The 21,046-nt window shown below is 48.9% G+C and overlaps 3 protein-coding genes across 3 annotated transcripts; 2 read left to right on the top strand and 1 right to left on the bottom strand.

The window, feature by feature from the left end:
• Positions 1 to 1,409: 1,409 nt before the first annotated feature.
• Positions 1,410 to 12,566, top strand: LOC136450280 (endoribonuclease Dicer homolog 1-like). Its single transcript, XM_066450666.1, has 19 exons — positions 1,410 to 2,967; positions 3,051 to 3,164; positions 4,687 to 4,897; positions 5,037 to 5,431; positions 5,512 to 5,734; positions 5,980 to 6,152; positions 6,249 to 6,371; positions 6,740 to 6,900; positions 6,983 to 7,216; positions 7,302 to 7,443; positions 7,535 to 7,714; positions 7,845 to 8,006; positions 8,084 to 8,179; positions 8,263 to 8,885; positions 9,012 to 9,112; positions 9,330 to 9,529; positions 10,127 to 11,038; positions 11,360 to 11,524; positions 11,611 to 12,566. The coding sequence occupies exons 1-19, from the start codon at positions 1,966 to 1,968 to the stop codon at positions 12,169 to 12,171; spliced, it is 5,778 nt and encodes a 1,925-aa protein (XP_066306763.1). The 5' UTR covers positions 1,410 to 1,965; the 3' UTR covers positions 12,172 to 12,566.
• A 144-nt stretch (positions 12,567 to 12,710) lies between these two features.
• LOC136450289 (nascent polypeptide-associated complex subunit alpha-like protein 1) lies at positions 12,711 to 14,196 on the bottom strand. The gene is made up of 3 exons (XM_066450675.1): positions 13,827 to 14,196; positions 13,554 to 13,687; positions 12,711 to 13,324 (listed from the first exon to the last, which is right to left on the bottom strand). The coding sequence occupies exons 1-3, from the start codon at positions 14,038 to 14,040 to the stop codon at positions 12,980 to 12,982; spliced, it is 693 nt and encodes a 230-aa protein (XP_066306772.1). The 5' UTR covers positions 14,041 to 14,196; the 3' UTR covers positions 12,711 to 12,979.
• Positions 14,197 to 16,049: 1,853 nt separating this feature from the next.
• Positions 16,050 to 20,634, top strand: LOC136509170 (syntaxin-52-like). Its single transcript, XM_066504003.1, has 6 exons — positions 16,050 to 16,466; positions 16,592 to 16,693; positions 19,787 to 19,893; positions 19,977 to 20,077; positions 20,321 to 20,365; positions 20,503 to 20,634. The coding sequence occupies exons 1-6, from the start codon at positions 16,051 to 16,053 to the stop codon at positions 20,629 to 20,631; spliced, it is 900 nt and encodes a 299-aa protein (XP_066360100.1). The 5' UTR covers position 16,050; the 3' UTR covers positions 20,632 to 20,634.
• Positions 20,635 to 21,046: the final 412 nt, after the last annotated feature.

Below are 21,046 nucleotides of genomic sequence, written 5' to 3' on the forward strand. Positions count from 1 at the left end.
GCTTGTGGGTGGGCACAATAGGTGAGACATAGACGGGCAGGCGCCGTTGTCCGGAGGGAGGGCTAGCGTCCGGATGGAGAGCGCTAGCCGCACTCTTGCTTGATCGGCCAAATAACCAACACTTGCAAAAAATACTTTCATCCTTTGTCAAGTATTCTCCAATCCGATTCAACTTCAACCTTTTCCGGTTTCTCTTTGCTTTCTTCCCATAATAGCTGAGCCAATGCAACATGTATGCAATTTGTCTTCAATCATATGACCCACAGGCTCATGCCTGAGATCCCAACAACTCTGTCATGTCCCATGCCTTTTGCACACCAATGCAACGCCAACACCAGCTAATCCTGAAGATCAATGTTGTTCCTTCCTGTTTGTCTCCTGTGCTGCTTCCATTAATTAGCTGATGGATCAATACAAAATATTTATTAGCAGCCGAATTAGCTCGTTGACAAATTAAACCAGCCAATGGAAATATTTCTCAGCTAACAAATAAACAAGCTATTGCTAAAGCCAAATTTACTAACAAAATTGGCCAGCCAAATTATGCTATCAAACAGGTTGGCTGTAATTTATTGTCGGAGCCAACGGCTGTTGTACCGGTTGGTTAGGATGTGCGGTCGCTCGCGTGCAGGGTTCGAGCCCCACGGGTGTGCTGGTTCGTCTGTTGGAGTTAAAAAAATCCACTGATCTGTCCCGCTCACTTACAGGGTATATGACCCATGTGTAAGAAGGGGACACGGGTTTGAGAATTTTCTCGGTCCGTGTATGAAGATCTTCTTCCTTAAAGCGGAGCTGTCTAGCCGTCATAGGCCGAGTTTTTTTTTTAATTTCTCGTCGGAGCAATCGAAGTAGCCGAGCCAACCTACCTAGTTGCCTGTCCCGACTCGGCGACTCCCTCCCGACCACAGCGGACGTCGGGGCGGGGGTGATGATAGCTGCCGGATGCCGCCACGCCTCGTCGCGGCCACGGACGGGCACTGACACCGTGCGTGGCGTACGAAGCCGCCCACTCCGGTGCGCAGGGCAGGGTGGGTCGACGAGCCCGAGACGCTCTGACACGCCTCGTCGCTCGCGGCGGCACACGCCACCGCACGGGCCCGCGCCGCTGCGCCTGGGCCCGGCAGGTAACAAATGCCCCAGACCAAGGGCAGTTGGACCCGTACCGCACGCGCCCCGTGCTGCCTGCCTCTGCTTGCGTAGGGCGTCCTTCCTAGGCCGCGCAGCCGCAGCAGAGGCCCGCGCCGCCCTAGGCCCGATCCCGACCCACCCTAGGCCCGGTCCACCGCACCACACCCTGGCCCCCTTCGTCCATGCCCCGCACGTCAGTGGGAGACCGACCGCTCCCGTGCGCCGGGCGCAGCGTGGTTCCCGTCTCCGCCCTCCTCTTCCTCGCCTCGAAGCCCCTCCTCTCCCCGCAGAGGCCAGAGCCCCACCCGCTTCGTCGAGTCCCCCTCGGCTGGCCTCCCTCAAATCAAATCATCAGAGCAAGCTGGGACGAGCAGGCGAGGGACGGCAGGGAGAAGGCAATCAGAGCTGGGAAGGACAGACAGAGAGAGAGAGAGAGTGAAGAGAAAGAGTAGCGTTGATACACCGTCGAATCTAACCGAATCGAATCGAGCCCCTTCTCCGCCCCACCCCCATATCGGAATCGGAACCCCGCATCGCCATCGCCACCCCTTTCCACTCTCCACTCCCTTCCACCTCGCCCCGCCCCCTGCGCTTGCGTGATTCGTACGGTTTATCACCGCCTCTTTCTCTTCCACTCTCTCTCCGTGGTTGGCTTCGGTTCGGTCCCGGTCCGCCCGCCGCCGCCGCCGCGGCGCCCACAAGTAGTAGCGATATTCGTCTTCGCCTCCTCTCTGATTCTTATTCTGATTCCCCCTGTGTTCTCCTCTGCTGGTTGATTAGTGGAGGCGTTGTTGTGGCCTGTAATTGTCGGCGTGGCTGCTGTTGCTGCAGAGCGAGATGGTGGGAGGGCCAGGAGGCGGCGATGCCGGCGGCGAGCACGCGGCGGCGGCGTACTGGTACGACGCGTGCGAGGACGGCGCCTCCCTGCTCTGCGGCATCGACTTCGCCGCGTCCGCCGACTTCGACCCGGGCCTCATGCCGGCCATGGACTGCGGCGCCGACGACGGCTTCATCGCCGAGATCGACCAGATACTCGAGAGCATCAACGCCGAGGCCGCCCCCGCGCCGCTGCCGCCGCCTCCTGCGCCTGCTCCTGCACCAGAGCCAGCGCCCGTGGCTCCGCTGCAGCCGCAGCCGCAGTTGCAGGAGGTGGCTGCGACCGTGGCCCACAATGCGGTGGCGGTGTTCGACGTGCCACAGAGGACCCAGGCCGTGGAGGCGAGGAAGGAGCCCAGGAGAGAGTCCCCGGCCGCTGCGGCCAATGGCAGCGCGGAGTGCAGGGACGGCAAGCGCCAGCGTCTCGTTGCGGGTGGTACCGGGGGACCGCGCCACGACTGGCGGCGGCGTCCGATGCTGCTGCCGCTGCCGCCTCCATCCCGTGGGTGGGAGGACAAGCGCGGAAGGCGGGACTACGAGAGGCCTCGTAAGCGCGACCGCGACGGTCACTACGGCCATGATCACCACCGACGCGACGCTCGGGGTTTCTGGGAGCGTGACCGCGGCGGCAAGATGGTGTTCCGCCATGGCATGTGGGAGGCTGAGGCGGACCGCCAGGGAAAGCGTGCCAGGACGCAGGATGGATGCCCTGCCGCGGAGAATAAGGCAGGGGTGGATCGGGCGGGGAACGAGAAGCCTGTCACCGAGGAGAAGGCGAGGCAGTACCAGCTCGAGGTGCTTGAGCAAGCAAAGAGCAGGAACACTATCGCTTTCCTTGAGACTGGTGCGGGGAAGACTCTCATAGCTGTGTTGCTCATCAAAAGCATCTGTGACAAAATGCTCAAGGAGAACAAGAAGATGCTTGCTGTTTTCTTGGTGCCTAAGGTGCCTCTTGTGTATCAGGTACAGACACAAGAGTGAGCCTTCAGACATTCTGGTCGCAAATGTTCTTGATATACAATTATATTTTCTTGGTGGAATTGCAGCAAGCTGAAGTAATACGAGAGGGGACTGGCTTTCGGGTTGGGCACTACTGCGGCGAGATGGGGCAGGATTTCTGGGATTCTAGAAAGTGGCAGCGTGAGTTTGAGTCAAAACAGGTAAATTCCTTTGTGTGGCCGTACTTTTAATTCCAAACTATTTTCAGATACAATGCCCCATGGCCAAGCTCTGATCAAACCTTTGCTTAGGTCACTTGAGTTAGGAAACTATAGTGTTTTACTAAGTTTTCGAGTTAACTGGTTAGTAGCGGAGACACTTGCTGACTTGCATTAAGTCTCATTGTTTCTTTGCAGATTATTAATTTCTAAAAAAAGTCTCGCTCTAGATGTAATTTTCTCACCTACTATGCCATTGAATTTCATTGTTTCTTTGCAGAATATTAGTTTCTAAAAAAAATATTGCTGTAGATGTAATTTTCGTACCTGTTATGTCATTGGCAATTACTGCATTTTGTCTCCTCAGAATAATTCCTTTATATGTTTGAGTATATTAGTGCACTTGTTACCTAAGAAAACTAATTATGTTTTACTAGTCCATCTGATAATAGTTTGTACTCACTGATTCAATGTGGTGCCCTAAATCTTACCAGCTGTTTTTTCATTTTCTTGTCTGTATTTGTCCTTGAGATATAAGGTGGATTTCTTGATAATCATCAAGATTGTATAGATGTAATTGTACCAGTTACTGCACAGATAATGTCCTTGTGCCTTGCTTCATACTACGAGAGCTCGTAGACAATATTGCTAATCTGATATGAAAAGGCTAGAGATAGATGGATTAGCAGAGAGACCCCGGATAGCCACCCTTCCTCTGTGACTATGTTAGGATCTTCTTGCTTGACTTTAACTGATACATGATGGCCCCCTTTAATAGAGACAACTTACTTGACCCCTAAGTAATATCCTAACCGAATCAATCTATCTTATCTCTCCTCACAAACCAAATCAATCTAATCTAATCAGCCCCGGCACTGTGCACGCGCTACAGTACCGCATGGGCCCTGGGGCCGGCTCCACTTGCCATAACATAATCCAAGTCACCCCAACCCCTCCTTTGTCCATCTTCCTGCCCTAGCCGATGCCCCTACAGGGCTTCCTGCAGTAAGGCTGGTGGCCATGTCCTCCACCTCCATTATTCCAAATCTGTTTAACTGGAACTCTCATGGTTCTGGAATGCAATATGTTTAACTCATCTGTATCCTATATATTCTTTCTTGCACCTAGCTTGTTCTAACATGGTTTATATGGACAAGTTGAAGTTTCTTGACTTGCCGGAGCCGGTAAGTGATAAAAAAACTTCTTAGAAGATTGGGCCTTGGATAAGAAGGTATCCTATTTGCTTCCAATTGTATTGTTAATCAGGAGGGATCCTTGCCACAATAATTATGTTTTGGCTAAAATCCCAGGTTTTTGAGAACTTTTGCCATTTTTTCTCAACTTGCGGATTTAAGAGGGATCATGGTAGATGTGTTTGTTGCCTTGAAAGTCAACTAAGCACCTTTAGTCTCACCATTTGCTTACATTTAATAAGATAACATGTGTAGCAAGTAAATCATCTTTTTTCGTGTATTGCTTCAGTAGGATGTTTGTTGTGTCTGTTACTTATTCATGTCTCACGCAGGTACTTGTTATGACAGCTCAAATTTTGTTGAACATCCTTAGGCACAGTATTATTAAAATGGATGCCATACATCTTTTGATTTTAGATGAGTGCCATCATGCAGTGAAAAAGCACCCATATTCTCTAGTGATGTCAGAATTCTATCACACCACTCCAAAGGACAAGAGGCCAGCTGTGTTTGGCATGACAGCTTCACCTGTTAACTTGAAGGGTATGTCTCTCCTTAGTGTATCCTTATTATTCCATGTACATTTTTCTTTGGCAGATCCTGTCCCATATTTAGATTTACTGCTCCTTTGCCTTCTATTATATGTATGTTTTTCTGATGCTTAGTACTACTATCTGGATAGGAGTGACTAGCCAAGAAGATTGTGCTATCAAGATACGAAATCTTGAGAGTAAACTGGATTGTGTAGTCTGTACGATCAAAGATCGGAAAGAGCTAGAGAAACATGTTCCCATGCCTTTGGAAGTCATTGTCCACTATGACAAAGCAGCCACTCTTTTGTCTTTCCATGAACAAATCAAACAAATGGAGGCTGCAGTTGAAGAAGCTGCACTTTCTAGTTCTAAGAGAACTAAATGGCAGTTCATGGGAGCTAGAGATGCAGGGTCTAGAGATGAGCTACGCCTTGTCTATGGTGTTTCTGAACGTACAGAAAGTGATGGTGCGGTTAATTTAATTCAGAAGTTGAGAGCTATAAACTATGCTCTAGGTGAACTAGGACAGTGGTGTGCTTACAAGGTACTGCTTCACATTTAACAGTGAACTAGTGTATTGCTGGCTGTCTTGTGTTTCTAACTGCTATATCTGCTTAATTTCAGGTTGCACAGTCATTCTTGACAGCACTACAGAACGATGAAAGGGCCAACTACCAGGTTGATGTTAAGTTTCAAGAGTCATACTTGAAAAAAGTAGTTGATTTGTTACACTGCCAGTTGACTGAAGGGGCTGCAATGAAAAGTGATAGCAATGATGTTGAAATGCATAATTCTGAAAACCCCAAGCCAAATGAACTTGAGGAGGGAGAGCTACCTGACAGTCATGGTATTAATAGTCTTTCTTTCTCTTGCAAAATGTGTTCTGTGGCCACCTTTTTCTTTTTAACCTTCCCCAATGAATTTCCCTTTTTTCCTTCATTCTACAATTAGCACCTATTTTGTTTTTTCTTTGTCCTTTATTATACCTGAGGGTATACAATTAGCAGCTATTTTGTTTATTTTTTGTCCTTTATTATACCTGAGGGTATCTCAGCCTCACTTTTAACGCTGTATGCTGTTATTTCCCACTAGCTGTTTCTGTAGGTGAACATGTAGATGAAGTCATTGGTGCCGCAGTGGCCGATGGAAAAGTTACTCCAAGGGTGCAAGCTCTGATAAAAATACTTCTCAAGTATCAGCACACTGAGGATTTTCGTGCTATCATATTTGTAGAGCGAGTGGTTACAGCATTAGTCCTTCCTAAGGTAGGGAGTAGGGACTATGTTTTCCACTTCTTAAGATCAATTACTTCTGAACCTTTTATGAATTCTCTGACCTGTTTCCCTTTCATGACTGCTTAGGTCTTTGCAGAACTTCCATCGTTGGGCTTTATACGGTGTGCAAGTTTGATAGGTCATAACAATAACCAGGAGATGCGGTCATGCCAAATGCAGGATACAATCGCAAAATTTCGTGATGGTCGTGTATGTTTCTATTCATGACATGATTTAACATATTGTTTGATGTGGCACACCCACCTTTTGTGAGTTTAGCTATGTTGCTAGCTAGGCTTAACGTTCTGCATTCAGTGATTCTGTGCAGTCTGCTAAATTTCATGATGTCCAAGTATGTTTCTACTCATGACAGAATTCTACATTCATATTTTTCGCTCCAAGTACATATCTGTTGTAAGTTTAAAACTATGTTTAACTGTGTGCTGTGCATATGTACATATCTACGTTTAAAAATAGATATGTCCAAGTACATATCTGTTGTACTTTAGGGGTATGTATATTGGAGATGATTTGTCTCATACACCAGTTATAAAAAAACCTCTGTTATGGGTTTGCAGGTTACACTGTTAGTTGCAACTAGTGTCGCAGAGGAAGGACTTGATATTCGGCAGTGCAATGTTGTCATTCGCTTTGACCTTGCAAAGACTGTTTTGGCCTACATTCAGTCTCGGGGTCGTGCTAGAAAGCCTGGATCTGACTACATATTGATGCTTGAAAGGTAATTATGTGTCACCAAAACTGTTGATACCATTAAAATATGCTCCGTGAATCCATCGACTTATATAAATTAATTGTGCCAGAGGAAATTTGTCTCATGAAACTTTCTTGAGAAATGCTCGGAATAGTGAAGAGACATTGAGAAAAGAAGCTATTGAGAGAACTGATCTCAGTCATCTTGATGGCACTTCTATGCTAAGCCCTGTTGATACATCACCTGATTCTATGTACCAGGTTGAATCAACAGGTGCTGTTGTCAGTCTGAACTCTGCAGTTGGACTCATACATTTCTACTGCTCACAGCTGCCGAGTGACAGGTACATAACTTCTTGTGATTTGTTTGGTATACTAGCTCAATTGATTTTTGAAATCGCAGGCTCATCAGTAGTTTCCTACTTCCAGATACTCTATTCTTCGACCGGAATTTATTATGCAAAAGCATGAGTGTTCAACGGAATATTCTTGCAAACTTCAACTCCCTTGTAATGCTCCATTTGAGAAGCTTGAAGGTCCTATATGCAGTTCAATACGCCTGGCACAACAAGTAATGACAGTTCACTGGAACACATTATTATTCAGTTTTTTCTGTACATTTTATTCATTAGTTTGAACCGTGCCTGGTTCTTTTTGTGCAGGCTGTTTGTTTATCTGCTTGTAAGAAGCTGCATGAGATGGGTGCCTTCACAGATATGCTTTTACCTGACAGAGGAAGTGGGGAAGGAGAAAAGACTGAACAAAATGATGAAGGTGATCCACTGCCTGGAACAGCACGCCATAGAGAGTTCTTTCCTGAAGGGGTTGCTGAAATTCTGCGGGTTAGTGTTTCCTTTCTCACATTACCTGAGCTTGAACTTAACTTAGTCTTAATGGTCCTTTGCGAATTGCGATCTGCTGTTACTTTTGGTTTCTAATTAGTTTCATTTCACTGAACTTTGTTTTCAACAGGGAGAATGGATTTTATCTGGAAGAGATGGTTACCAAAGTTCACAGTTTATTAAGTTATATTTGTATTCTGTGAACTGTGTAAACATTGGGACTTCAAAGGACCCTTTTGTTACACAACTTTCAAATTTTGCTCTTATTTTTGGCAATGAGCTGGATGCAGAGGTAATTTTTTTCCCCTGGTGATAGTACGCAACTTGAGAAATGAAGGTTTAAAAGTCTATAATGTTTCGATATTTTAGGTTTTATCGACGACGATGGATCTCTTTGTTGCTAGGACAATAATAACAAAGGCATCTCTCGTATTCCGTGGACCAATTGAAATTACTGAAAGTCAGGTTGATTTTCTTTGCAATGAAGCATCAAAGTTCATTTCCATATTTTTACATTAATGTTGCTAATCATGCTCATGTTCTTCCAGCTGATCCTGCTGAAGAGCTTTCATGTTAGGCTTATGAGCATAGTACTTGACGTTGACGTTGATCCCTCAACAACTCCATGGGATCCAGCAAAAGCATACCTCTTTGTTCCTGTGGGAGCTGAGAAATGTATGGATCTTTTAAGAGAGATAGATTGGACTCTAGTTAACAGCATTGTGAACTCTGATGCCTGGAACAACCCTCTTCAGAGGGCACGCCCAGATGTCTATCTTGGCACGAATGAAAGGACACTTGGCGGAGATAGGAGGGAATATGGGTTCGGGAAGTTGCGTCATGGAACTGCATTTGGACAGAAAGCCCACCCTACGTATGGTATTAGAGGAGCCATCGCTGAATTTGATGTTGTCAAAGCATCTGGATTAGTTCCTGGTCGTGGGCGGGGACATTTTAATGATTATCAAAACCAAGGCAAGTTGTTCACGGCAGATTCATGTTGGAATGCTAAAGATCTTGCTGGAATGGTTGTAACTGCCGCCCACTCAGGAAAAAGGTTCTATGTGGACAGTATCTGCTACAACATGAATGCAGAAAATTCGTTCCCTAGGAAAGAGGGCTATCTGGGTCCCTTGGAGTACAGCTCGTTTGCTGATTACTACAAGCAGAAGTAAGATAAGTTTTGAATGCTGAAAGCAAAAGGAGTTCTCTCTTAGCTCTGGCTGTTTTTGCTTTCCCTTTTTGGCAAAGTAGCTTTATCGCAGCATATCATGATCCTTCTTGTTTTTCCTCTCAGGTATGGTGTGGAGTTAATTTATAAGAAACAACCTCTTATACGGGCACGTGGTGTTTCATACTGCAAAAATCTACTTTCTCCTAGATTTGAGCATTCTGAAGGTAAAAGCTATGCATTTCTTTTGTGAGATTTCATTTAGATTTTTTTTGTTTGCCTTAATATTTTACTATTCATTGATGTTTTTGTCTTTCAAGCCCATCCAAGACTTCCCATTCAGCCCTATATTAATTTAATAAAGAAATACAAACTTAGTGCTTAATTTACTTGCAAATGGGAAAGTGTTTTGTATAATGGATTTGTATTACTATTGTTTTGCAGCTGGCAATGGAGAGTTCTCAGAGAATCTTGACAAAACATACTATGTATATTTACCACCCGAATTGTGCCTTGTGCATCCTCTTCCTGGATCACTTGTTCGTGGAGCTCAGAGGTTACCCTCAATAATGAGAAGGGTGGAGAGCATGCTTCTTGCAATTCAACTGAAGGACATAATTGGTTATCCAGTTCCTGCAAATAAGGTACACCTGCAGCTCTCAAGCCTACATGTTTTCCCTTTCTAATGTCCCCTGGTAGAATTTACCGGTTAATGGAGCACTTAAATTTGTCCTTTCTATATTACACCACTGTCTTCTATGGAGATGTCAAAGACTACATGCAAACTAAGTGGAGCACGCAATGACACCTCTAGGCCTTCATTGTGGCTCCTAGCCTTGGTGGATCGTGTCTGTTAACAAGAAAAAAATGTTAAACAAACCAATACTAATGTTAGTTTTGTACATGATAATAGGCAGGGTAAATTTAAGGGTCTATTCTTCTGAAAAGATCATGCTTGTTTGCCTTATGAAAAAAATGTGGAAATACCATAAACCCGTTATCTATTCACCTAGATTCATCATGCAATAGCTAAATGTTATTCTCAAATAAACTTGAAATTCTGCACATCGAATAGTTTTTTGTTTCGCTTAGTTGAGAGTGTGATGTTGGAATGTGTGCCCTTAGGGGCCCAGGTCTATGGGCCTTTTGTATAAACTCTCTTTTCCATCTTAATCGAGAGGCAGAGCTCCTGCCAGTTTTTTTTTTTTAAAGATTAATAGCTTTTTGTTTGTGGTTCACAGATATTAGAAGCCTTGACTGCTGCGTCATGCCAGGAGACATTCTGCTATGAAAGAGCAGAGCTGCTGGGTGATGCATACTTGAAATGGGTTGTGAGTAGATTCCTTTTCCTAAAATATCCTCAAAAGCACGAGGGACAGCTCACAAGGATGCGGCAGCAGATGGTTAGCAACATGATCCTGTATCAATATGCTCTGGATAAAAACCTCCAATCTTATATCCAAGCAGATCGGTTTGCTCCATCAAGATGGGCAGCTCCAGGAGTGTTACCTGTATTTGATGAAGAAACAAGAGATTCTGAACCATCCATCTTTGATGAGGAATTTACTCCTAGCAGTGAGTTACAAAAGAACTCGTATGATGACTATGGAGATAGCATGCAAGAAGACGGTGAAATTGAGGGAGATTCTAGCTGCTATCGTGTTCTATCAAGCAAAACATTAGCAGATGTTGTGGAAGCACTTATTGGTGTCTATTATGTAGCTGGAGGGAAAATTGCTGCAAACCATCTGATGAAATGGATCGGTATTAATGCACAGTTGGATCCTCAAGAGATCCCTTCTTCAAAGCCATATAACATACCTGAGAGCATAATGAAAAGCATCAATTTTGACACATTAGAGGGTGCATTGGGTATCAAGTTTGAGAATAAAGGCATACTTGTTGAAGCTATAACACATGCATCAAGACCATCATCAGGTGTTTCCTGTTACCAGCGCTTGGAATTTGTTGGTGATGCTGTATTGGATCATCTCATTACGAAGCACTTATTTTTTACTTATACCGACCTACCTCCGGGCCGCTTGACTGACTTGAGAGCTGCAGCTGTTAATAATGAGAACTTTGCAAGGGTTGCAGTTAAGCATAAGCTGCATGTACATCTTCGCCATGGATCATCTGCATTGGAGACACAGGTGGGCCATTCTTAATGTTCAGTAGTGAACTGGCCATTCTTAATGTTTAGTAGTGAACTTCCTTGTTACTCCCTCAATTCCAAATTATAAGACGTCTTGGCTTTTCTAGATGCATAGCTTTTTATGCACTTAGAAATACATTATGTCTAGATGCATAGTAAAAGAAATGTATCTAGAAAAGCCAAAACGTCTTATAATTTGGAATGGAGGGAGTATGTGTTACCTATATATGCTGTAATGTTTGAACTAGAGTTCTGTTATGTTGAAATTATTGCCACCTTTTGGAAGCAGTGCTGACTATTTTCCCTCTATCCTCTGAAGATTCGAGAGTTTGTGAAGGATGTCCAGGTGGAGCTTTCGAAACCAGGTTTCAATTCTTTTGGGCTTGGGGATTGTAAGGCTCCTAAGGTTCTCGGAGACATTTTTGAGTCTATTGCTGGCGCAATATTCCTGGATAGTGGGTGTGATACCTCTATAGTCTGGAAGGTAGTTTCTGTATCCTTTGGAATGAAATTCTGTTCATCCTCGTGTGGAAAATACTAAAGTTTCATTTTATTAATCCGTCATGTCAGGTTTTTCGGCCTCTGCTTGATCCAATGGTGACACCGGGCACCCTTCCAATGCACCCTGTAAGGGAGCTCCAAGAGCGTTGCCAGCAGCAAGCTGAAGGATTAGAATACAAAGCATCACGTACAGGCAATGTAGCTACAGTTGAAGTCTTTGTTGATGGCATACAGATTGGTGTAGCTCAGAACCCACAGAAGAAGATGGCACAAAAGTTGGCGGCTAGAAATGCACTTGTTGTCTTGAAAGAGAAGGAAACTGCAGCAAAGAAAGATACCGAAAAGGATGGTGAGAAGAAAAACGGTTCTCAGTTCACTAGGCAGACCCTGAACGACATCTGCTTGAGAAGGCAATGGCCAATGCCACAGTACAGGTGTATAAACGAGGGTGGCCCTGCCCATGCCAAAAGATTTGTTTATGCGGTAAGGGTAAATACATCTGACCGTGGATGGACTGACGAGTGCATTGGAGAGCCAATGCCGAGTGTGAAAAAGGCCAAGGACTCTGCCGCCGTTCTTCTGCTCGAGCTGCTGAATCGAAATTACCGTGACAAGCCTGATGGCAAATAATCTTTGATGTCTTTGTGGTGGTACTGGTAGATGTGGAAGCATTCAGTGCTTTTGAGTTTTGAGCAATGCAAATAATCTTTGTTGTTGTTCTTGGTGGCGGTAGTGGTGATACGGAGGCATTCAGCATTCTTATGCCCATTCAATGCCGTTCAGCCCTCGCAAATAAAAACATAAGCAGAGCTGAGGAGTGAGATTAGAGGATTATTATTTTTGTCTGAGGTCACTGGTTACAACTAGGTATTTACTGGTGAGGTATTGAGGTGTAACAAATAGCAGTTGCAAATTGCAATAGAGGAAAGGATAGGTTGATATAGGATATTGGAGGCCTCTTATATTCATCGATTGTAAGACGTTTACAGAACAGTGCATTGATCCAATAAATTTATGTTGATATATCTTATAGTGGTATATACTAACATCTTTCTCATTTCGTCCCGCTATGTATTCAGTGCTTAGATGCTTACAAACGTCTCACATTCTGTACATGTAGCAACAACATACACATGATCAAAGTGTCATTGCTTCGATGACATTTGAACAGAATGACCATGCTACACAAGGTAAGCCAATTAAAATCTTTCGCGAGACTGGTCTGAAGAGATACAGAAATGAGAATCCAATTATAACACCTTAAAGATGACACTAGTCTGAAAACTGACATGATGCAACGTCCATATGTTGAACAAATGCAAGCAACTCATCTTATGCAAATCCCAAAAAATGAAGAGCGACGCTACAACGCTAGACGACGCGTATGCTTTGATTCCACCAGGCGTCGGTGTTCCTGACCAAGACGAAGCAGGCAGTATCAGGCCGTGAGCTCCATGATGGCGCTGACGATGTCGCCGTCGTGCGCCTTGAGAGCCTTGACGGCCTTGGCGCGGGTGACGCTGGCCTGCGTCATGACGAGGTCGATGTCGCGGGGCTCTATCCCGGACTCGTCCACCACCTCCTCCTCGTCGGCCGGCGCAGCCGCCGCGGCGGCCGCGTCCTGCTTGGCCATCACCTTGCTGAGGTCCTGCATCCTGAACTGCTGCGCGGCCTGCGCCTGCAGCTGGGAGCTCAGGTCCTCTATCTTGGCCTCACCGAATATCACGTACGTCTCCGACGTCGGGCTCTTGAAGACGTCGGGCTTTGACACCACGAACAGTATCTGAAGCAGATAGATAGATAGATAGATAGCCATGATAAGGCAAGTGTACGTGTCGCATTATTTGCATTGGCAAGAACATCTTGTTTGTATGCATGAACACCTTGTTTGTACGTGCGATGACAGTAATAACAAGAGCTAATTAAGAATTGCATGGTCATCTATCTTGTTTGTATACATGCATGGAGAAGAAAAGTTAGTTGTGTTTCTCGTGGCATATATAGATACGTACGTTCTTGGCTCTTTTGATGGTTATCCTAGTGACGCCGGTGACGGGTTTCATTCCGAGCTTCATCATGGCCTTGCGACTCTTCTTCTCGCTGCGGCTCTGCTTGGCGCCCTCGGTTGCGCCGGCGCCTAGCTCACCTACACGGCCAAATTAAGACACCGCAGCACAAATCAGTCCCCGTCTGGCACGTGCAATAAAACTATCTGCAGTTCTGCACTGCACTCTGCAGCATGAAGGGCAGGTAGCAGAAGGTAACAAACACACACGTTACGTTACCTTCATCAGCTTCGTCATCGTCGTCGTCGTCGTCGTCATCGTCCTCATCCTCGTCCTCGCCTTCCTTGACGTCCTCGACGACGACCGGCGCCTCGTCCTCCTTCTGCTGCTCCTCCTCCGCCTTGGGCGCGGCCTCCTCGGTCTCCACGGGCTCCGGCGCCGGCGCCTCGCTGCCCTCCACCACCTCAGCCGCCGGAGATTGCTCGCTGACCATCCTTGCTGGGACGCGGCCGGGGTGAGCGGAGGAGGCTACGGTGGTGGTGGTGCAGCGACGCACGGGAACGGTGGCGGAGACTGAAGAGTGCTCCGGAGTCCGGATAAGGGGTGCGCCAAGACGGAGAGCGCGGCCGCAGGGCAGGGCCTTATCTATCCGTCGCAACCGTCACCCGCAGCCCGCAGGCTGCAACACCTGGGCTTTGTGTACCCGTGTTGGGCTGGGGCTCTTCCACCCCGTTCCCGTGTGGGCTTCGCGGACCCGAACGCGAACGCGGCCCGTCCGGGTGGGGTTCTAGTCGATGCTCCTCTGCACCCTACTTGTGGCGGGAGCTGGGAATCTCCGAATCTGAATTTCTGATTCTCACATCCCAATAACCGTTTCGTAACAATCCTACTTATAAGGTTGAACAATTTTGTTTCAGGATTGCATGCTGATGGACGCCAGGCTACATCCATCGTCGAGGTCGAATCAGATCGGAACTCTGGAACCGGGACCGGACACCTCTAGGAAACCTGAACCAACTCGTGCTCCGCAGCCCGCAGGCTGCAACAACTGGGCTTTGTGTACCCGTGTTGGGCTTGGGCTCTTCCACCCCGTTCCCGTGTGGGCTTCGCGGACCCGAACGCGAACGCGGCCCGTCCGGGTGGGGTTCTAGTCGATGCTCCTCTGCACCCTACTTGTGGCGGGAGCTGGGAATCTCCGAATCTGAATTTCTGATTCTCACATCCCAATAACCGTTTCGTAACAATCCTACTTATAAGGTTGAACAATTTTGTTTCAGGATTGCATGCTGATGGACGCCAGGCTACATCCATCGTCGAGGTCGAATCAGATCGGAACTCTGGAACCGGGACCGGACACCTCTAGGAAACCTGAACCAACTCGTGCTCCGCAGCCCGCAGGCTGCAACAACTGGGCTTTGTGTACCCGTGTTGGGCTTGGGCTCTTCCACCCCGTTCCCGTGTGGGCTTCGCGGACCCGAACGCGAACGCGGCCCGTCCGGGTGGGGTTCTAGTCGATGCTCCTCTGCACCCTACTTGTGGCGGGAGCTGGGAATCTCCGAATCTGAATTTCTGATTCTCACATCCCAATAACCGTTTCGTAACAATCCTACTTATAAGGTTGAACAATTTTGTTTCAGGATTGCATGCTGATGGACGCCAGGCTACATCCATCATCGAGGTCGAATCAGATCGGAACTCTGGAACCGGGACCGGACACCTCTAGGAAACCTGAACCAACTCGTGCTCCGTAGCCCGCAGGCTGCAACAACTGGGCTTTGTGTACCCGTGTTGGGCTTGGGCTCTTCCACCCCGTTCCCGTGTGGGCTTCGCGGACCCGAACGCGAACGCGGCCCGTCCGGGTGGGGTTCTAGTCGATGCTCCTCTGCACCCTACTTGTGGCGGGAGCTGGGAATCTCCGAATCTGAATTTCTGATTCTCACATCCCAATAACCGTTTCGTAACAATCCTACTTATAAGGTTGAACAATTTTGTTTCAGGATTGCATGCTGATGGACGCCAGGCTACATCCATCGTCGAGGTCGAATCAGATCGGAACTCTGGAACCGGGACCGGACACCTCTAGGAAACCTGAACCAACTCGTGCTCCGCAGCCCGCAGGCTGCAACAACTGGGCTTTGTGTACCCGTGTTGGGCTTGGGCTCTTCCACCCCGTTCCCGTGTGGGCTTCGCGGACCCGAACGCGAACGCGGCCCGTCCGGGTGGGGTTCTAGTCGATGCTCCTCTGCACCCTACTTGTGGCGGGAGCTGGGAATCTCCGAATCTGAATTTCTGATTCTCACATCCCAATAACCGTTTCGTAACAATCCTACTTATAAGGTTGAATAATTTTGTTTCAGGATTGCATGCTGATGGACGCCAGGCTACATCCATCGTCGAGGTCGAATCAGATCGGAACTCTAGAACCGGGACCGGACACCTCTAGGAAACCTGAACCAACTCGTGCTCGTCGTAGCTACTTGCCCCTGAAAGACCGCGCAATGCCATGCGCCGTCGACGATCAGTTTCCTTGTCTCGCGCCGGACTGAGTAAATCAAGGAGCAAATTCGTCGCTGGAACTCGCCGGGATCTTTTGCCGCGTGAGCGTCGCAGCTGCATCTGCATCTGCGTAGGGCCTAGGGCGGCGGCACACATGGCGCGTCCAGTTCTTCCGATCACAGCCCCGCGCGGAGGTGCAGCGCCGTCGTTGTCGTCTTCCCCGGTGGAGCAGTGGAAGAAGCGGCTGCAGGAGGCCCAGCGGCTGGTGGACGAGGTCGCTGAGCGGGTCGCCGAGAGGGAGCCGTCGCTGCCGCGCGAGCTGCACCGCCGCACCGCTGAGATCCGGCGTAAGGTCGCCATCCTCGGGACCAGGCTCGACATGCTCAAGGAGGACCTGTCTGATCTCCCCAAAAGGCAAATCATGTTAGTATAGAAAATTTTAAAATTCCCTCGTGTTCTGATCGATCGATTGACAAAACGAAGACATTTTTTTTCAAACTCAAAGAGAGAGAAGAAACTATAACATGATGACGTTTCGTGCGTTGCAGAAGCTTGAAACAGTTGGACAAGCTAGCCGAGAAGCTCGCCGGTGTGACTTCCAAGGCGCAGGAGGTTGGCGGCCAGTTCACCATGAAGTACTCCTCGGACAGGTGAATTATTCTCTTTTTTTTCTAAAAGATTTGCGTATCAGTGTAACTGAGGCCATGTTTAGATTCCAAAAATTTTCAACAGAAAGTGTCACATCGAATCTTGCGGCATATGTATGGAGTACTAAATATAGACGAAAAAAAAACTAATTACACAGTTGGGTGAGAAATCGCGAGACGAAACTTTCGAACCTAATTAGTCCATAATTAGACACTAATTGCCAAAATACAAACGAAAGTGCTACAGTGGCCAAAACCAAAAAAATTCGCCATCTAAATGCGTCCTAAGAAGAAGAGTTTAACCATACACACGACACGCTTCTAATAAGCGTCTCAGGAGGTCTTACAGTTGTGACTAGATCTTCCGAGCAGACTGTTTTGAACTTCGATATTATATAAAAGTAAACAACCGAACTAAGAGCAGCGCGGTAACCTACGAAGCTGGCGTCTCCTCTACTGGCCGCGCGACCCTGCTCCGTCGTCCGAGAAGAGTCTTCTACCCGTCCTAGCATTGGTCGTCGGGAACAACACGTCCAGTGCTTCCACTTTGCTCGACGTTAAGTTCCTTGCGAATAAGTCGTCGTATGCTCGCTTGGACACGAATGATATTGGAGCTGCCGGCGGTGGAAAGCCCATCCTCTAGATGAGGAGCATCTCGTCCCGCTTGGAGGTCGGAATGTGCGCCAGCGGCTGAGCGGCAATCCGTCTGCTCTGTTTTGACGGGGGTTGCCTTGTGGTTGCCACCTTCTACCTTGGTGGGCTGGCGATTAATGGCGACATTCGTTTGAGCTGCATTTCCTCAGTAAACCGTACGAGACGCCGGGCAGCTTCGCGTGGTGTGGGCGTCGCGTCGCTGGGGGTGGTGCAACCATCTGCGACGCGGGGTGCTCCCGCTCGTGGTGGCGTGAGCTGTGGTGGCCCCTGCACTGGCGACATCAGAGACAAGTCTGTCGTTCACTGAGCAGCCGTCGTCGGGGAACATGTGTCCGCCACTGGTGCTTCAACCTCCTGCGGGGCTGTCGTAGCAGGCAGACACTCAGGTGTTGCTACTCTCATTGGTCGGCTCACGACGAGCGAGGCAGCAAGCTCCTCCAACATCGGGTCGAACGAGACGACCCATGTGGGAGGTCCCACGCTCGCACACAACGCCAATGCCAGCGGATCTGGCTCAAGGAAGCAAAGTGTAGTAGTAGAAGAAGCGGCGTTGTCGACAAGCGTGCCCCTGCTAATGTCCCTCACCGGCTTACTCCGACGGCGTCGGCGTCGACGGCATCCGCGTCGGCAGGTGTTGTCGACGCCCTCCATGGCCCCATGCGTGGCCCCATCCAAGCTCGGTGGACCACCGTGTGGCGCCTGGGAGGCCAGAGGATCGCCATGGGCAGAGTGCCATGGCAGGTTGGCACCCATCGTCGCTAACTTCGTAGACCTGTGCCGCTTGTAGTCCCTGGCGAGGTGGCGGTAGCCATGGCAGCACAGGCAACGTTGTGGCAACCGACAAGTTGCTATGCGGTGCGAGTAGGAGAGACAATTAAAGCATCTGTCATGAAGCTCTGCGGGGATCCTCCGTGCCTGCGAGAGCTGCTTTTGGCGATGCTCAACCGAGGCAGTCACAGGTTGCGTCTCCTACCGTGGGAGGATCTCTAGCCACCCATCGGCGTTGGGGGCAGAGATCCTTCCACGGCGACCAAGGTGTTGGCGGACAGGCATACGGCCATCCAATGGCCGAGCAGACAGGCCGTGCACCAGCTGGGGGCGCGGCTGGCTACGTCTCCTCCGTCTTCGCCCAGGTCCCTGTCGTCTAGCGTCCACCACGTCACGGCCTCGAGTCATGATCGGACGAGTCTGGGCGCGCGGCGGGGACGCATCTACTTGCTTTGCCGGGCGACGAACGGCGCCGAGGTAGGTTGTAGGGTTGTTGTCGTCAGACTCGTCGCCGTCATCGTCCGCCCATCGACGGCTCTTCGTGCGCCCACCAGAGAAGCGACCCGGGTGGAACAGGGACATGTCCGGTGAGAGAGGGGATGGGCTGTGGGATGCATGAGGTGCCAGCCGCCGGTAGGACGACGTGCACGGCGCCGGGCTCACTCCCCCACTCCCAATCAGAGGCGACGTATTGTCGTCAGGCGCGGCCAGCGCCTCGGCTGCTGTTGACCTAGGCGAGGTGGCCACAGCAGCGACAACCGACACAGGCGACAATGGGGGTGGTGGATCGCTGGTGGAGGACCGTGCCAGCCGCCGTGGCGTGCCACTGACCTCAGAGGACGTGGACCCAGACGAGGGCCACGTGGCTCGAGATGCGACCCCACAGGGGCTTCCCAGCTCCGGCGGCGGTCGCAGCTGCTGCTGCAGGCGGGGCGCCAAGGTGGCTTCCACAACCTTCTGCGCGATGTGGCCGTCGTCCTCCTGGCCACCGGTGATCGCGGTGGAGCCCGCCAGAGGAATGGAGGGGGCGGCGACCGCAGTAGGCTGAGGTGGGGGAGGGGACTCCATGACGACCAGCTCCACGACGGCCACCGCCGCCGTCGGCGGCGGGGAGGTACTAGGAGCGGAGAGAGGGGTGGAGGTGGCCGCCGTGGTGGCCTACACCAGTGCCGGCGCCGTCTCCGGCGAGGTCGGGGAGGGCCCGCATGGCTGGGAGATGGTGCCTCGCGGGGAGGGAGCGGTAGGGGATTAGGGAGTGGAGGGGGCGGCGGGGGAGGGGGAGCCGGCCGCGGCGGTCTGCGCCGGCGCCGGCGAGGTCAGGGAGGGAGGAGAATTGGCTTGGGGAGATGCGGTCCCTGCTGGAGCTCACGAGGCGAGAGGAGGAGGGGGGGGGGGGGGGGGGGGGCGGGGGGGGTGGCGCCGCCGCCAAGGGCTAGGGTTCGGTGGACATGTCTTGGCCCTCAATTGTTTTTTTCAGCCACAGGTGAATTATTCTCCTAGTACATGTATATATATATATATATATATATATATATATATATATATATATATATATATATGTATGTATGTATGTATATATATATATGTATATATATATATTATAGTACTACATCATGCATAATATTTGCAGCTTCTGATAATCTCGAGCAAATTCTTCCTCGTCCTGAACTGCAGGAATGACTTGTGTGGATCGAGCGAGAAGGGCGCAAAGATAGATGTAAACAGCATTGCCGACATGGACAACCATGAGATGGTCAAATTGCAGAGGAAGGTCATCAAAGGTAAGCCTCTGCATGGCTTCCGAATACTTGTAGATGTGATATATGTATGGTAAAGTGAGCGAGCCCCTTTGTTCATGGTTCAGAGCAAGATGCTGAACTGGATATCCTGGAAGAGACTGTTACCAGCACGAAGCACATTGCGCTAGCGATCAATGGGGAGATGGACCTGCAAACTAAGCTCATTGTAAGTGTCACTTTTTTTTTAATTACACAAGTACAGACGCAGACGCTCAACACACACGCCCACTCACCTCTGTGAACACGTACGCAAACCCTACCTTATGAGCACCTCTAAAAGACTGTAACACATCTCGAGACTTTGAAGCTACCTTCCCTACTGTGGTCCCTGAAACAGAGCTGCAGCTAGTTTCTGCTTTCGGAGTTATATACTACCTGGTTCTGAATCACTTTCACTTGAACGTTGCAGGAAAACTTGGACGAGGGGGTTGAAGAAACAAGCAACAAGCTGCAGGTACATGTCTCATCGATCTCCCTAACAGTTTTTCACCCTTCCATGGACCAAAACTGAGCTGCTAAGCGGCTAAGCAGCTTCCTCCGAGCTTCAGATGAGCTTCTAATATGTTTGTTCTTGTCTGTGTATACCTGCAGCGTGCGCTGAAGAGGCTGAAAGCACTCAACACGCGAATGAGGAAAAGCAGTTCTTGTTGGGGCATTGTGTTGTCGGTCGTTGCCGTTGTAATCTGTGTTGCCATAATCTGGGCTCTGATAACGATCTAATACTACAACTACCAAAAGGCCTTGATAAGTTTCTGTAAGCATGGATTTTAAGAAGAACTGTACAGTACAATGACATTGCCGACTGACACATGTTGTCTATTTATGTATTCCGGCTTGGTATATGTATGCGCATAACCGTTCCTTTTGTCCCTATTTTGCTTCTAGAGCGTCTTTTTTCCTTTTTTACGAAACAAATGTGTACGCACGGCTGCGGCTGCGGCTTTTTCCCCTTATATTTTACTGTAGCTGCAGCAACTGCGGCTGCAGCCGAACAGGCTTTTCCCCCTCACATTTTGTTGTCTATCACTCAATGAGTAGCAGTATAATGATGCCAAAAAAATGAGTAGCAGTATTTTTTCTACAACAAATCCAAACAATATTAACATATATACCTCATTTATTTTAAATTGCAAGT

This window comes from Miscanthus floridulus, chromosome 1, assembly GCF_019320115.1.
Source record: "Miscanthus floridulus cultivar M001 chromosome 1, ASM1932011v1, whole genome shotgun sequence".
In the NCBI taxonomy this organism is placed as follows: domain Eukaryota; kingdom Viridiplantae; phylum Streptophyta; class Magnoliopsida; order Poales; family Poaceae; genus Miscanthus; species Miscanthus floridulus.

Bases quoted from the DNA above. Each gene is read 5' to 3' on its own strand.
- LOC136509170 (XM_066504003.1), top strand. From the start codon at position 16,051: ATGCGCCGTCGACGATCAGTTTCCTTGTCTCGCGCCGGACTGAGTAAA. The intron at 16,694-19,786 runs GTGAATTATTCT...CCTGAACTGCAG, and splicing joins ATGAAGTACTCCTCGGACAG to GAATGACTTGTGTGGATCGA. The intron at 19,894-19,976 runs GTAAGCCTCTGC...TTCATGGTTCAG, and splicing joins GCAGAGGAAGGTCATCAAAG to AGCAAGATGCTGAACTGGAT.
- LOC136450280 (XM_066450666.1), top strand. From the start codon at position 1,966: ATGGTGGGAGGGCCAGGAGGCGGCGATGCCGGCGGCGAGCACGCGGCG. The intron at 2,968-3,050 runs GTACAGACACAA...GTGGAATTGCAG, and splicing joins AGGTGCCTCTTGTGTATCAG to CAAGCTGAAGTAATACGAGA. The intron at 7,444-7,534 runs GTAATGACAGTT...CTTTTTGTGCAG, and splicing joins CAATACGCCTGGCACAACAA to GCTGTTTGTTTATCTGCTTG.
- LOC136450289 (XM_066450675.1), bottom strand. From the start codon at position 14,040: ATGGTCAGCGAGCAATCTCCGGCGGCTGAGGTGGTGGAGGGCAGCGAG. The intron at 13,688-13,826 runs GTAACGTAACGT...TTGGCCGTGTAG, and splicing joins CGATGACGAAGCTGATGAAG to GTGAGCTAGGCGCCGGCGCA. The intron at 13,325-13,553 runs GTACGTATCTAT...TATCTGCTTCAG, and splicing joins CCATCAAAAGAGCCAAGAAC to ATACTGTTCGTGGTGTCAAA.